The following is a 17,655-nucleotide window of genomic DNA, read 5'->3' on the forward strand; positions in this document are numbered from 1 at the left end:
GAAAAAAAAAATTAATTAATTAATAATTAACCAAAAACAAAATGATTCATATAAATAAAGAATATATGGATACTAATCATCTAAAATCTATTTAAAAAAAAAAAAAGGGTTGTGGATCAACATTGTTTCGTACAGCCAATGTTAAATTTTTATCATCGAACACAGAATTACTGGCAAATCTAAAAATTATAAAACCATTTTTTACACATTAATATATAAGTAACTTATCAGCTGATCTATCACCGGTTGATTCAAATGAATATCAAAAAAATCTGCTGGAGTGTAAAGCTCTGTCCTTAATTTGAATTTGACCTCAGGCCTTGAGAATCGAAAAAAAAAAAAATATAAAAAAAAAAACAGCTCAAATTTGGCTGCACTACTAGACCAATCAAAGTTGATGGCTCAAAAGACAGTATTTTAAATTCTTATCAAAAAGATAAAATTTGCTGAAAATAGTTTTATTCATCGATTACATTGTTGCAATAAAATCTATTACATCATTGATTGAAAATTTATTTCAATGAGAGGAGCCCATTAGAGCAAAGAGTAAAGGCCTTTGGAGCTGGAGGGCATCGGAGTTTCTGTAACATTATATGGACGGTAGCTATGACTGGTTACCCTTCGGATAAGATGGTTGCCTATCGCAACAAAACCAACATACCTAGGTCAACAACTGTCATCAGACCCCCGCCATTTTGAAAACTTGAATCAAACACTGCCTTATGTACAACAATTTCTGATTTCCATTTTGAAATTTATTTTCTTAACAGCAGAAAACCTTTCTGCAGTCTTTCATTGCTGATATAAACCGTCCTGTGCATTTGTTTAGGCTTACCTGCCCATAGTTGTGGATGAGGGTTGAAGCAACAAAAATTGTTGATTCCTTTGATTTGCCTTCTTCAGCCTCAGATTGCATCTCATCAGCAATCTGTAAAACATGAAGTTATAACTGTCAATATTACTTTGAGTGATTCTACAATACACAATGTACATGTCAGGTGCTTTAAAAGTATTTTTTATTCTGGTTATTATAAATGGGATGGACACATACAAAAAACTGTTTTATGGTGTGTGTCACAATAGTTATGTAAGTCAAAATCACCCTGTTTAATGGTGCTGATGAAATCGCTAAAGGTTATTAGTTAGCCACAAGCTAAGTTATTATCACAATGCATACAACTGCTGTTATAGAGAATTCAATCTTTGTACTACAGGAAAAATTTCCAGCTGACAAAACAGCTTATGGGAAACAATTACTATGGACTCGATCTCCAATTTTGGAAGATTTTGAGATATTACATCAGACTTTGCCTACCTACCATTACGAAATATTTGTAGAATTATGAAATTTTGGCTCCAACTTCAGAACTTCATGAGCATCTTGCGTATTTAAATATGAATAAAAGTTGATGCAACTATAATTCAAGGATTGTGTTATTAATCCGTAAAAGATTGTTGATTTAATCACATTGACTAAATTTTTATCCGAGAATTCGAATTTTAAGTTCAGTATTGGGTGTTTACTGCATAAAACAATTTAAGGCTTACTGACGCTAGTAATCAGCCATTATATACTAATAACATAACATTATACATTGCATCTGGTGATGTCAATGCCAAAAAGTCGTGTACAAAAGAGTGGTTGATGTCTATATGCAGTTATGAATAATAAATAAACCTTTAAATCAATTTTTCTTAATTTGAAGAAATCTGGAGATAAAACCTTTTTATCCTCAGCCCACAATTTTCAGACCTTGTAAAATCTGTAGGGGACATTTATTTGAATCAGTGTAGAGGGGCTCACAGTTTCTTCTTTATGTTACCAATTAGTGTTCAGGGTTGCCAATTCAGGAGGCAAAAAGTTACTGAACATTTACGCATTGATGGACCCCTTTCTTGTGCTGAACTCCACTAAAATGACATTATGTATTTTAATTTTTTTTTCCCGTTTAGCAAGTGTTTGAAAATATACTGAGGGTTTATAACAAAATGAATTCCGTAAATATACGGAAAATGGCAACATTGGGTGTTAGTGAACAGACTGTGTGCTTTCCATGTGACCACAAGTACTTTGTTGAAACATGTCTCAAAATATGAGAACATGATATGGCAACCTTGGGTGTTAGTGAACAGACTGTGTGCGTTCCATGTGACCACAAGTACTTTGTTGAAACATGTCTCAAAATATGAGAACATGATTTAACATATTTAAAAAAATATTTTGGCATTATATCTGATAAATTTATTTTTAGCTAAGTTGCTCCCTTGTCAGCCTTAAGTAAATGCAGCTCAAAACCCTAAAGTTTCCATTCACCACATCTTTTTAAATAAATAAAAGATTGAGCCATGCTAATTATTTATTAAATAATAAACCAAATTAAATTGGAACTATCGATGTGTCTCCCAATTTTTTATTATTTTTTTCTTGTTCCATTTCGATAAAAGAATTTTTTTAAAAAATCAATTTCATCTAAGCTTTATCTTATTGAAGTTTTTAAAAATATTTCTTGCATTAATGTCCATCTATATACAGGCAGCAAAACATTTTCATCTACAAAAACCACAAACAAAAAGCATACCCGTTTTGCCACAGGGACAATGGATATAATAGCCGACTGGTTTTGTCTGTTCATGACGACTGCTGTGCTGCACTCCATGAATCGTCTACTCATCTTAGATGGCTGAGGGTTGGGACAAGACAGGGATGGAAATTGAATAAAAAATTAGTTTCAGGCAAAATTTTTAAAAGTAACAAATTAACTAAAAACTTCCGAAAATTCTGGAAAATTAATTGTTTCTATTAAAAACTTATCAACTATATTGGGCATAGCTTTTAATCATTTGGTATCATAGAACTTGGGGGGGGGGGGGGGGGGGGGGGGGGAGGCATCACAATAAGAAGAAAAAACGCAGAAATGAAGTAATAACAAAAATTTACCTTTATTCTCCAAAGGATCTTAGTTCTATTACAGAGTACAACCCATCACTGAGCATGTACACTTACTAACTCTTTGGTCAAGTAATGAGAAAAAAAACAACAAATGTATTTTTTTAAAACGAAAAGAAGACATATTTGAAGACTTGGTTGAAAGTAGGGAAATTCAGAAAGTTTGGCATGATATGGTAGCATATATAAATATATATATATATATATATGCTGCAAAAATTAAACAGAGTAGCTGACTGCACTCAATAATACTCCAAATTGGAACCAAAAAATAATAATACTTCCCTCACTGACCTCACGTGATATTGGAGCCATCCTAATAATAATACCTTGAGGTCATTGACCCCCTTATAATATAATATTATCTGACATCAACTGCATGCACTTAGGACAAATCAGACACACAAAATGTGTATAGACTGACCATAGAGGATGATGATGAAATAGACCAAAACACACTTTTTTACTAGATATGATTTATTTTAAAATGTCCTTCTATTGAAAAGCAGAACTTTTGCCTTGAATGTGGAATCACGGATTGTAAACCAATTAAGCGGAATGGTTCCACGTAAATCGGAAGAGTAGGAGCCTCTGCATTTGCTCGTCAAAGTAATCTGTGACTGTTGCCTGTTTTGATTGGACTGTAACTGAGCATTTGCAGTGATGGGCCTGTGGGGCCTTTTGCAAATACAAGCCATTGAAGATTGAAGCTTTCAATCCATAAACCAATTCATAATTACTTATACACATACATACCTCTGAACAAAGCTTGAGAGAAAATTCTAAAAACTTGTCTGGACTGAGGACAGAGAAGAATTGGGTCAAGTCCTTTCCAGACAAGGATTGAATCCATTTCTGTTCTACCAGTCTGCTCACTTCATCTGGATGGGATGGATTGGAAAATGATAATGGTAATGACACTTGATGATGATGATGATGATGATGATGATGATGACGATGGTGACGACGATGATGATGATGATGGCACAATGACGACGATGATGATGATGAATGATGAGGATGATGATGATGATGACGACGACGACGATGATGATGATGGCACGGGTGATGACGATGATGATGATGATGAATGATGATGATGAGAACAAGAATGGGTTGAAATTGGAAATCACAAAAAAAAATAGAAAAGTGTGAAAGGAAACATAGTATACGATCCACATCAAAATTCGATAAGTTTATTGTGACATTCCGGTGAGAGACAGGAACTAGCAAGTTAAAAAAAGACTTGAAATTTGTAAAACAATGATGGAAAAAACCTCATGGGTGTATCCCTTTCAACTAACATTCTGAAGTTTTTACAACCAAATACTTCATCCATATAATATGCATTATATTCTTTATGTTATGTTCCACAGATTTTTTATTTACATGTATGATCATTTGACAGGTGTCGTTTTAAAACATGAATGGCTCTGAATTCCACAACAGCAGTGACATAAATGCTGAAAGCCTCCTTTTAAAAAAGAGGAAAAGTGCAAAAACAGATAAAGCGAAGAAAAAAAGAAGAAGAAAGAAAAAGAAGATAGAAGAAGAAGAAGAAGAAGAGAAGAAGAAGAAGAAGAAGAAAGAAAGAGAAGAAGAAGAGAGAAGAAGGAAGAAGAAGAAGAAAGAAGAAGAAGAAGAGAAGAAGAGAAGAAGAAGAAGAAGAAGAAGAAGAAGAAGAAGAAGAAGAAGAAAGAAGAAGAAGAAGAGAAGAAGAAGAAGAAAGAAGAAGAAAGAAGAAGAAGAAGAAGAAGAAAGAAGAAGAAGAAGAAAGAAGAAGAGAGAGAAGAAGAAGAAAGAAAGAGAAGAAGAAGAAGGAAGAGAAAGAGAAGAAGAAGAAGAAGAAGAAGAGAAGAAGAGAGAAGAAGAAAAGAAGAGGAAGAAGAAGAAGAGAAGAAGAAGAAGAAGAAGAAGAAGAAGAAAGAAGAAGAAGAAGAAGAAAGAAGAAGAAGAAGAAGAAGAAGAGAAGAGAAGAAGAAGAAGAAAGAGAAGAAAGAAAAGAAGAAGAAGAAGAAGAAGAAGAAGAAGAAGAAGAAGAAGAAGAAGAGAAGAGAAGAAGAAGAAGAAGAAGAAGAAGAAGAAGAAGAAGAAGAAGAAGAGAAGAAGAAGAAGAAGAGAAGAAGAAGAAGAAGAAGAAAAGAAGAAGAAAGAAGAAAAGAAAAAAGAAGAAGAAGAGAAGAAGAAGAAGAAGAAGAGAGAAGAAGAAGAAGAAGAAGAAGAGGGAAGAAGAAGAAGAAGAAAGAAGAAGAAGAAGAAGAAGAAGAAGAAGAGAAGAGAAGAAGAAGAAGAAGAAGAAGGAAGAGAGAGGAGAGGAGGGAGAAAAATTGTTTTTTGTTTTTAAGGGTTTTACGGCGCTTGCAACACATTAAGGTCATATCAGCGCCAGTAAAAAGGAAGAAAATGGGATAGTAAAAAGTTCTAGAATTACAATTAAAGCACCCAAAAAAAGGTAAGACAAAGGGGAATTGGTTCAAATAGGGATCAGATGTAGATTCCAAGAGCACACTATCAAAGTACTTAGTTTGAGATCACCTAAAAGTCTCCAGACACCAGCAAAGGTCCCCACTAAGAGGAACACACTCAAATGTTTACAAATCATATGTTAAAAATGAAAAGAGTAACAGTACATAACAGAGAGATGATTTACAAGGAAAAAAATATCATCTCCCAAAACTATAACTATACATTCGACTGCTTCCCTCTCAGCCAAGGACTCCGTCCAAGGTCAGGACAAAACCAAGCAATCCCATTCCAAGACAAAGACGGAAAGCAATTGGAAAACAGATAAGAGGGGATAGAAGACACAGCAAGTACCTCCCTGCCCGCTATGGGAGGTAGGAACCCCACCCAGGGCGGAGAAAAAGAACATAATGATAATTAAAAAATGTTTTTAACCGAAAGAAACAATCAGAAAGATAAGTAAATTGATGGTCTTGCCTGTTTGCATAGTACGACTGGCAGACGGCAGGCAGGCAGCCAAAGACAGATAACCAAGTTGACACTTGAGGTTGAGCAGGGGAATGAACTCTTGACTTAGACATGACAGGAGCTGTAGATGAACAGAAAATGATTCATAATAAATAAATAAATAAATTAATAAATAAATTCTTCGAGCTTCAAGCTTTCATTATGTGCGACCTTGAGTAAGTCACCTAGTCCATAGCTCACTATGCAGTGCTGCATTAATGCTAGAACAGGCGTATCCCATTCTTCCCCTCGGAAGTTTTGAAACCAATTTTCTCCATTTTGTTTTGTTTGTATTTTAAAGGTTTTACAGTGCTTGCAACACATTAAAGTCGTATCAGCACCAGTAAAAAGGAAGAAAATGGGGTTGTAAAACATTAAAGAATTACAATTAAAGCACCCAAGAAAAAGACAAAGGGGAATTGGTTCAAATAGGGCGTCATGTCTCGTCCTACGTAATAAGTGTTTGCTCTTGACTGTTGGCTAGGGACCTACTGTAAAGCACATTGAGCATGTTTAGTGGATATTGCGCTATATAAAAGCTAAATTAATCTTTTTTTTTATTAGAACAACAAATCCAGTCATTATCTCCAAACTAGAATTACCTCAACAAGGTCTGGGTTTATTGGTTCTGCCAGAGTCAATATACTAGCTATCTCATCTGGATTAATAGAACTGAAAAAAAAGTTGAAAACTTGTTTTATGAGATCAGACAATGCAGTATCAATAGCAAAATGAATAATAAACAATAGCTATGATGATAATTTACTTTATAATACTAAAGACAACAAGAGCAAGATGATGATGACCATGAAGATGACAATTAATATAATAATAATAATAATAATAATAATAATAATAATAATATAATAATAATAATAATAATAATAATAATAATAATAATAATAATAATAATAATAATAATAATAATAATAATAATATCAATGTCAATAATAATAATAATCAATGTCAATAATAATAATAATATCAATGTCAATAATAATAATAATAATAATATAATAATAATAATAATAATAATAATAATAATAATAATAATAATAATAATAATAATAATGATAATGATAATGATAATGATAATAATAATAATAATAATAATAATAATAAATAATAATAACAATGACAATGACAATGACAATGACAATGACAATAATAAGAAAGAAGAAGAAGAAGAAGAAAGAAAAAGAAGAAAAGGAAAAAGAAGAATAAGAAAAGAAAGAAAAGAAGAAAGAAGAAGAAAAGAAGAAGTGAAGAAGAAGGAAGAAGAAGAAGAAGAAAAGAAGAAGAAGAAGAAGAAAAGAAGAAGAAGAAGAAGAAGAAGAAAGAAGATGAAGAAAAGAAGAAGAAGAAGAAGAAGAAGAAGAAGAAGAAAGAAGAAGAAGAAGAAGAAGAAGAAGAAGAAGAAAGAGACAAGAAAAGAAAAGAAAAGAGAAGAAGAAGAAGAAGAATAAGAAGAAGAAGAAGAAGAAGAAGAAGAAGAATAAGAAGAAGAAGACAGAAGAAGAAAATAAGAAAAAAGAAGAAGAAGAAAAGAAGAAAAAAGAAGAAGAAGAAGAAATAAAAAAGAAAGAAGAAGAAAAGAAGAAGAAAAAAGAAGAAGATAAATAGAAGAAGAAGAAGAAGAAGAAGAAAAGAAGAAGAAGAAGAAGAAGAAGAGAAGAAGAAGAAAAGAAGAAGAAAAGAAGAAAGAAGAAGAAAAAAAAGAAGAAAAGAAGAAGAAGAAGAAGAAGAAGAAGAAGAAGAAGAAGAAGAAGAAGAAGAAGAAGAAGAAGAACAATAAATAGCGATCATCATTGTAAATAATTGACAATAGAAACATAAATAAACAGAGTTTTAATTATGTATTTGTGATCATGTTTTTATTTTGTTTTGTTTTGTTTTTTATTTTCAATTCAAAAAGAGAAATATCTTAAAATGAAAAAGCTTTAGTAAAACTTTTGTTCAGTTCCACTCATTCATCAACCAATAATTTTACGCTTAATTCAAATGTCAAGAGCGGGAATGGAAAAGCATTTGCCTGTAACTCAAACATTCCAAGTTCTAGTCTCATGATTGTTCTTTGGCATGGTTATCAATCCTTGACCCACGGGATAAGTTGCTTATGGTTATCAATCCTTGACCCACGGGATAAGTTGCTTATTGTTATCAATCCTTGACCCACGGGATAAGTTGCTTATGGTTATCAATCCTTGACCCACGGGATAAGTTGCTTATGGTTATCAATCCTTGACCCACGGGATAAGTTGCTTATGGTTATCAATCCTTGACCCACGGGATAAGTTGCTTAACTCTTTCAGCGCCATTGGCCGCACTGTACGACCAGAGCAGAATTCTGTTCTACTGGCCAATGGCTGCACACTGCGACCGGTTTTGAAAGGTAAAATAACAATGTACTCCAATCCTATTTTCTACAAAATTGAACCAATGGTATCATTTCTTTCATCAGAACATTCAATTGGCCCTCGGGTCGTATTTTAATTGAGATTTTGTGCCGAATTCGAATGTCGCTTTGTCTTAGCTTGTCATTCTCATGTTGCCTCAATCAGGTGTCAGCCATTATGTGACTGAAATGTGAATATAGCCTCAGTGCTGAAAGAAGAGGACTGGATTTTATTCGATTTTTACCTAATTTTCTTTCTTCTAATTTTTGTTAGATTACAACAGGATTTTGAAAATAAACTTTAAATTACCCAATATTTGCATTCCTTGACATACCAAATGAAAATCCTGAATCAATCCAACTTATTGTTGTTGCAGACTTGTCTACTTGAAATGTTTAAAAATTATTATTTTAAGATGTAAAACAAAATTTTGTTTTGTTTGCTTTTGAGGGTTTTACGCAAGATTTAGATTTGGCATGTCAAGGAATGGAAGTGATGAATGATTTAGGGTATGCAGACATATTCTCTTGGAATTTAACTTGGGACTGATGTGCATGACACTGACTTAAGAACCTGCAGCCCAGAGGCTATGAAATGATCCAGCAATTGTGTGAAATGATATGATATGATGACAGGTATTAGAGACAGTAATAATTGAGAAGATGGTAAGAGTAAAAAAAAATGTAAATTTAGAACTAAAAGCAACTGAGAAAAAGTAAGACAAAGAGGACTGGGTTAAATATGGAACAAAAGTAGATACCAAGAGCAAACAATCAATGTGCTTAATTTGAGATCCCATAAAAGTCCAATCAAGACACAAGCACATGATATCACTATGAGGTATACACTCAAATTAAAAGGACTTGAGGAAAAAGTATGACAAAGCGGAATGGTTCAAATAGGGAACGAATGTAGATTCCAAGAGCACATTATCAGTGTACTTGGTTTCAGATTACTTAAATATTTCACCCAGACACCAGCACAAAACCCCACTTGGAGGAATACACTCAAATGTTTACAAATCATATGATAAAAATGAAAAAAATAACAATACATTACAAAGAGATGATTTACAGGGAAAAAATATTAGCTCCCAAAACTATAACTATACATTCAACTGTTTCCCTCCCAGCCAAGGTCTCTGGCCAGGGTCAGGACACAACTTAGTAATCTCATTCGAAGACAAAGACAGAAATCAATTGGAAAACAGATACAGGGGGATAGAAGTACCTCCCTGCCCACTATGGGAGGTCAGGAACCCCACCCAAAATTTAGTGTTGGGCAGGTCAAGAAGCTGATAAGAATACACAATGTACTTACAAATCAGCAGACGTAATTTCGGCATCTGTGATAAACTGGAACATTTTGGAGATCGGTTCATCCCCTAGTCCTTCTTTCGAGGACGACAATTTCTTTTTCTTTTTCTTTGGGCTGTAAGATGGATTTAAGAAACAAATAACTATAATTCTTTTTTTTCGGAATATCTAAGGAAGTATGTGAAAAAGAAGGGAAAGAATGGGGCTGTATGGGAGTCAATGTTTATGTGTGGCATGTGTGCTTGGATGGTTGTGCTCATATTCCTAACATCAACTTATTACAGCTGTCTAAACAAGATCTGTCCGTAGTAGTAGCTGGTGAAATTGATAATTATCAGTATCTTGGCAATATACTTATATAGATTTTAAAATCTGTTCCCAATAAATTTATTTGTAATAAATGCCAATTTAAGTGAAATCTATGATGTCATATTTTTGTGACAACTTCTTTCTATGGCTGCCTCTAAGTCATAATGTATCATCTGTATAATGTCCCATAATGTCCCATCTGTATTTTTATCTACTTTATTTCTTGACAAATTCATTGCTTTATATATCCATCAATTTCCAAGTTGATAATAAAAATGTTGCTTCTTGGAACTGTATAAATAATCACGCCCCCCCCCCCCCCCCCCCCCCAAAAAAAAAAAAAAAGATTAAAAAAAAATTAAACACCAAAAAAAAACCCCAAAAACTAAACACAACACCATTGAAGAAGCCAAACAAATCTTATTGATAAAGGGAAGTGAGAGAAATACAAAAGATGATGAAAGATTTCACTCTCATCATCTTAAGTATTTTCATTTTATGTCTTAATCTTCATCTCTCTGCTGACAGGAGGAATATCTGAATTGTCCACATCCTTTCTGTAATATAGTTAACATTAATGTTCAATACAAGGGAAACAATCCTTGTATTGTGTTGTCTTGTATTGTTTCAGTTATGATCCTTTGATGATCCTTCTTTTTTATTGTGTTCCTGTGCATAATATTCAGTTCCGGAATAAACACTTCCGTTTTTTTTTTTTTTTTTTTTTTTTTTTTTTTTTTTTTTTTTTTTTTTTTTAATCTTGGAAGTCAGCCATGATCAACAACCGGTCTTATAAAGTTATCTTCAATAATCTACAACACTTTCTCTCTGTCAATCAACCCTCTCCTTCTTTAAAGAGGGTTTTACGGCACTTGCGAAACATTTAGATCATTTTAGTGCCAGTAGAAAGGAAGAAAATGGGATTGCCAAAAACACTATAAATTTATAATTGAAAGCACACAAGAAATAATAGTAAACAGATGTAGATTCCAAAAGCACACTATCAGTGTAATTAGTTTGAGATCACCTAATAGTCTCATCCAGACACCAGAACAGGATCCCATTACGAACAGACTCAAATGCTTACTTATACTTTCAAAACAACAAAAAGAACAATATGTAACAGAGAGATAATTTACAAGGATAAAAAAAATATCATCTTACAAAACTTAACATTTATAATTGAGCTTTTAGTATATAGCGCAATATTCACTAAACGTGCTCAAAGAGCCTTACAAGGGGTCCCTGGCCAACAGCAACACATAACATGTAGGACGAGACATGACGCCTGTTAGGTGGTATTACTATTTTTTAGGACAGAGACAACGCTGTTAACGGCCAGGTACTCCTTTTACACCTGAGTATAGTGAGAGAATGTGAGTAAAGAGCCTTCTCCAAGGACTCAACTATGCGCCGAGCGAGGCTCGAACCCAGGACCTTCCGATCCGAAAGCGGATGTAATACCACAAGACCACATTGCTGCAACATTTGACTGTTTCCATCCACCCACGGTTTTCCACAAGGACCAGGACAAAAGCAGGTAATCTCATTCCAAGTCAAAGACAGAAAGCAACTCAGAAAACAGATATAATAGATAGGGGTATGGAAGACACCATGGGATGTCACCCAGAGAGCTTGTTTTGCTGAACAAAATTATGAATAGTATGTGTGTAATTGCATAGAATTAGAGTTTACAAATCCCCGTGTGGTGTCCGGGGTCCCTCAACTGAGAGGGTCAAGAATAGCCCAACGCCAAGCCAGCGTGTCGTAAAAGGCGACTAATGGTGTGTGATTCCCCCATCTTTGAGTCACCTGGTCCTCCAGGTTGGGGGTTGGCAAAGGGTTAACACCCCTTTCCGTTAAACTCAAACCGTTACAGAAACACAGACAGACAAACTAAATCCTTTTTTTAGCTTGGGCGACCGAAGAGTTTCTGGAATTACAGAATTTATGAAGGACAACAGACAAAGCCGAAAGGACTCTGCTGACCCGATGACGTCTTCGCCAAACAAGCAGCTTCGAATTGCGTCGTGGAACGTTCGCACCATGTATGAAGCAGGAAAAAGCTCTCAAGTTGTGACTGAGATGAGAAGATACAGGCTGCATATACTTGGAGTAAGCGAAACCCACTGGATACAATCCGGACAGAAACACCTCAAGTCTGGGGAGAAGATTTTATATTCAGGGAGAGGGGACGGGATTCATACACAGGGAGTAGGAATAATTCTAAGCAAGTTTGCCCAGAAGTCACTGAGAGGATGGGAACAATGCGGAGAAAGGATCATTATGGCGTCCTTTACAACACGGAGTAAGAAGATCAGCATGAACATTGTACAGATCTATGCCCCAACAAATGATGCAACAGATGAGGACAAAGATACATTTTATGGTCTGCTACAACAAGTCATTGACAAGTTGCCAAGGAAAGACATCAACATATTGATGGGAGATGCTAATGCAAAAGTGGGACAGGATAACGTAGGCTATGAAGGTATCATGGGACGTCATGGCATGGGAGAAATGAATGATAATGGAGAGAGATTTGCAAATTTCTGTGCATTCAACAGTTTGGTGATTGGAGGATCAGTGTTCCCCCATAAGAGGATTCACAAAGCAACTTGGGTCTCACCAGATGGTGTGACAGAGAATCAGATTGATCATTTTTGTATCTCTCGTAGATTCAGACGTTCATTGGAAGATGTGACAGTACAGAGAGGGGCAGATGTTGGATCAGACCACCACCTGCTATTGGCAAAGCTTAAGCTCCGACTCAGAAAACACGGGGCCAGATCACATACAAGAAGAAAATTCGAGGTGAATGCACTTGATGGGGAAAAAAATGAGGAATTCAAACTACAATTGAGTAATAGATTCCAACCTCTTACTGAGCTCGAGGAGGACATAGATGTAGAGTCACATTGGGCAAAGATCAAGGAAGTCTACATAACAACTTGCCACGAGGTATTGGGGGTAAAGAAATCGGAACATAAAGAATGGATAAGTCCAACCACCTTGGACCTTATTGAAAAGAGGAGAACAAGGAAGGAACAAGTGAATGCAAGCCGAACAAGGGCTTCAAGACTGGATGCACAAGAGCAGTATCGAGCCATAGCTAAGGAAGTCAAAAGATCTGTGAAGAAAGACAAGGAAGCATTCATGAACAGACTTGCAGAGAAAGCAGAAGCAGCAGCGACTGGAGGACACATGAGGATCCTTTATCAAACTACCAAGACACTTGCTGGAAAATATGGGAAACCAGAGGTACCAGTCAAAGACAAAGATGGGAAAACTATTTTTGGAAAAGAGGCTCAATCTGAACGATGGAGGGAACATTTCAACTGCCTTCTGAACAGACCACCACCAGACAACCAGCCAGAAATTTTGCCTGCAAGGAATGAGCTACCAATTAGCTGTGATCCACCATCGATAGCAGAGATTGTGGGTGCCATTAACAAGATGAAAAGGGGGAAAGCTGCTGGACCAGACCAGATTCCACCGGAGGCTCTAAAAGTTGATGCGGAAAGAAATGCTGAGGCCCTGCACCCACTATTTGAGAGAATCTGGAATAACGGGATATTCCCAAAGGATTGGAAGGAAGGACATCTTATCAAGCTTCCAAAGAAAGGGGACCTCAGTAATTGTAATAATTATCGAGGCATCACTCTTCTTTCTATCCCAGGAAAGGTTTTCAACCGTATTATTTTAGAGAGAATTAAGAATGCAACAGATGCTAAACTGCGGGACGAACAGGCAGGTTTTCGGAAAAACCGTTCAACCACCGACCAGATTGCCTCTCTGCGAGTCATAGTAGAACAGTCTATAGAATGGAACTCTCCTCTTATTGTCAACTTTCTGGATTACGAGAAGGCTTTCGACAGTATTGACAGAGCAACATTGTGGAAAATTCTGGCACATTATGGACTCCCTGAAAAGATAGTAAACCTCATTAAGGAAATGTATGAAGGATCAAGTTGCAGGGTTGTACATGAAGATCAGCTTACTGACAGCTTTGAAATTAAGACTGGTGTCAAGCAGGGATGCTTGCTCTCACCATTCCTGTTCATCCTTGTCATTGATTGGCTAATGAAGGAAACCTCCAAAGGGAGAAGAAATGGGATACAGTGGACCCCCTGGACACAGTTGGATGATCTGGATTTTGCAGATGATCTGGCTCTTTTGTCCCACACCCAGGACCAGATGCAAGCAAAAACCACAATTATAAACAGCCTCTCGGAATCAATTGGTCTAAGAATTCACCCTGCAAAGTCAAAGGTCTTGAGGATAGGTACGCGTCAAAGGGAGCAGATCAAAGTAAAAGATCAGGAACTCGAAGATATAGACACTTTCTGCTATCTCGGAAGTATAATTGACAAGGATGGAGGCACGGAAGCAGAGGTGAAAGCACGAATAGGAAAGGCACAGGCTGCATTCACATCTTTGAACAGAGTTTGGAGAACTAAAGATATCTCCCTTCAACTAAAGCTAAGACTTTTCAACTCAAACGTGAAGTCTGTCCTACTGTATGGATGTGAAACTTGGAACGCATCACAGGCATGTATAAGGAGGGTACAGATTTTCGTAAACAGGTGCATGCGTAAGCTACTCAGAATAAAATGGATGGATAGAATAAAAAATGAAGAAGTATGGAAAAGAACACAGCAGAAACCAGTGGGAGAGGATATAGGAAGAAGACGATGGAGGTGGATTGGACACACGCTTAGAAAGAATGACTCAACTATAACAAAGAAAGTATTGGACTGGAACCCTCAGGGCAGAAGATCAAGGGGAAGGCCACGAGGAACATGGAGAAGAATTAAAGAAGCTGATATACAGAGAAGTGGTAAGACCTGGAATGAGATAAAAAAGTTGGCTCAGGATAGAGAAGGATGGAAACTGTTTGTCTGTGGCCTATACCCTGACCCAGGGTGAAAAAGGCAATGATGATGATGAGAGTTTACAAAATCAATTTTTATGTTAGGGGGTATGACGTTTCAGGGAAAATCTGGAAAGTCTTTAGAAAGAAAAGAGTTAAATTGAAGCTCTTTAAACAATTTTTAATCAGAGACCCCATTCTAGAATTTCGAAAAAGGAGGAAAAATAGTTTTTAAAAGATGAAATAGTGCGTGAAGCGTAGACTTTAAAATAAATTGGCCTACAATAATGATATTATATATTGGTTATTTCAGTTTTTCTAAAATACTCATCAATTTAGACATAAAATCCAATTACTTATCTCTAAAAGCAGGTCAACTAGATTAAGGGATGGAGGATGAAAGAGAGGGTGCTCTCAGTGTGTGCCAAATTGAGCACCATGTTCAAGTCTGGACTATCGTGAAAATAGCGGGATTCTGCTATAAAGCGGAAGAATGGGGTCCTGTTTAATATTTCCCTTTTTAAGAATCTATCATGTCATTAGTTTTTTTTTTTAATAATTTAAAAAAAATTAATATATTAAATTAAAAAGTTTATCTACCTCCTGTCACTTTTTGTCGTCAACAATTTACTCCATATAGCAGTGACCAGATGTGTCTGTAGTTGACGATGTTCCATTGTGGCAGGATGATGAAGGAAACGGTCCAATTCCAAATAAAGACTTGATGCGCCACCACCTGTCTCAGCCACTGGGTTTGACCTGGAGAAAACATTCCTATTGTGTGAATCGAGTTTTACTTATTAATAAAGTAGTCCTTTAGAATCATAACCGACATTATGTGTTTATGAAACACCAAAGAGGAGTTAATAAGTAAGTAAGTAAGTAAGTAAGTAAGTAAGTAAGTAAGTAAGTAAGTAAGTAAATAAGTAAGTAAGTAAATAAGTAAGTAAGTAAGTAAGTAAATAAGTAAGTAAATAAGTAAGTAAGTAAGTAAGTAAGTAAGTAAGTAAGTAAGTAAGTAAGTAAGTAAATAAGTAAGTAAGTACGTAAATACGTAAATACGTAAATAAGTAAGTAAGTAAATAAATAAGTAAGTAAATAAGTAAATAAGTAAGTAAGTAAGTAAGTAAGTAAGTAAGTAAGTAAGTAAGTAAGTAAGTAAGTAAGTAAGTAAATAAGTAAGTAAGTAAGTAAATAAGTAAGTAAGTAAGTAAATACGTAAATAAGTAAATAAGTAAGTAAGTAAGTAAGTAAATACGTAAATACGTAAATAAGTAGGTAAGTAAATAAATAAGTAAGTAAGTAAGAAAGTAAGTAAGTAAATAAGTAAATAAGTAAGTAAGTAAATAAGTAAGTAAGTAAGTAAGTAAGTAAGTAAGTAAGTAAGTTAGAACCATAAGGTTCATGGAGTTGGAGTTTATCCCAGTTTCTGTGGCATGAAAGAGACAATAGAAAATTGCTTACAACCCTTTAGATAAGACACTAGAATATTGCAAAATACTTTCCACCAGATCTAACAGACCCAGCTACCCATTCACTGTTGGATAGACAGGGGATCAGAATAAAAATCTTGATTTCACCCGGGATTTAAATCAGTCTCTGTGCATAGGAAGGGAGTGTTTCTACCAACTGAAATATTGGGACCCCCAATTGCACTATGGAGGTCCCTGTATCAGTATTATCATAAACAAAATCTTTAATTTCTAAAATCCTGTTTCCTTTCAAAATGAGTGTTATGTTCATCGCTGCTCAAAAATGCTTGAAATTCTCAAATTGTTCAAACAGGAAAGAAATCTTTTAGAGCTGATAAATTCCAGTTCTTCTAAAACAATGATGATGATGAAGATGATAATAATAATATGATGATGATGCTGATGATGATGATGATGATGGTTAGGTGACATATTTTGTTTACTTTTTTGCTCCATTCTGCACTGATTCAACAATAAAATATGCACACTTTTTTATGAGCTCATCTTCCAACCAATGGCCAACCAAGGGAAATATCTGGGCAAATTCTTGGAAAAGAGGAAGTGCGTGTTGATCCTGTAATGAAAACAAACAAAATTATTTTTTTAAATAATAAAAAAAGGTGAAAATTCATCTCAAAATCTACTGCTATTTTTCAAGATGTGTATAATACAGAAGAGAGTAAACAAAGTCTTGAACAAACGCTTAGTGGAATAAAAAGAACGGTCAAAGTTGTGGAGAGAGAAAATATATATAAAATGAGTAAATATGACTGATATAAAAGGGGAAAACACAAAACTAACAACGTTTCAACCCTTGGCCTTTATCAGGAGACAAACGACGAGACACACAAATATTGGCAACTGTGGAAATAATGTATGGAGAGGGTATTGACTGTGGATGCGAGAAGTGGCAGAAAGAGAGAGAGAGAGAGAGAGAGAGAGAGAGAGAGAGAGAGAGAGAGAGAGAGAGAGAGAGAGAGAGAGAGAGAGAGAGTAATAGAGAGGGAGAGCACAGTTGAGTCCTTGGAAAAGGCTTTTTACTCCCAAGCTCTCACTGTACTCAGGTATGAACTGGGTAACTGCCCACCAACAGTGTTGTATCTGTCGGAAACAAAATTTGTAATATCGCCTAACAGACATCATGTCTCTTCCTTCATACTAAATATTGCTGTTGGCTGGTACCTCATGTAAAGCCTTAACATGTTCTTTGGATAGTGCTCTATATAAAAGCTCAAATCCTTTTTTTTAAAAACATAATAGGAGAAAAAGAAAAGGAAGAAGAAAAGGAGGAGGAGGAGGAGGTGGAAGAGGAGGAGGAGGTGGAAGAGGAGGAGGAGGAGGAGAAGGAGGTGGAAGAGGAGGAGGAGGTGGA

General features: G+C 35.4%; 1 protein-coding gene across 1 annotated transcript in view; it reads right to left on the minus strand.

Moving 5' to 3' along the window:
- LOC144956875 (uncharacterized) overlaps positions 1-17,655 on the minus strand; it is a 68,073-nt gene that overhangs the window by 14,377 nt on the left and 36,041 nt on the right. The window contains exons 17-24 of the mRNA XM_078887664.1: positions 16,727-16,857; positions 15,412-15,570; positions 9,634-9,744; positions 6,520-6,589; positions 5,888-5,999; positions 3,704-3,828; positions 2,580-2,681; positions 836-928 (exon numbers count right to left, since the gene is read on the minus strand). Coding sequence (XP_078743790.1) covers positions 836-928; positions 2,580-2,681; positions 3,704-3,828; positions 5,888-5,999; positions 6,520-6,589; positions 9,634-9,744; positions 15,412-15,570; positions 16,727-16,857 — 903 coding nt within the window. The remainder of the gene's footprint in view (positions 1-835; positions 929-2,579; positions 2,682-3,703; positions 3,829-5,887; positions 6,000-6,519; positions 6,590-9,633; positions 9,745-15,411; positions 15,571-16,726; positions 16,858-17,655) is intronic.

Source organism: Berghia stephanieae, chromosome 11 (genome assembly GCF_034508935.2).
Source record: "Berghia stephanieae isolate SIO BIC M18660-M18661 chromosome 11, UCSD_Bste_1.3, whole genome shotgun sequence".
Lineage (NCBI taxonomy): Eukaryota > Metazoa > Mollusca > Gastropoda > Nudibranchia > Aeolidiidae > Berghia > Berghia stephanieae.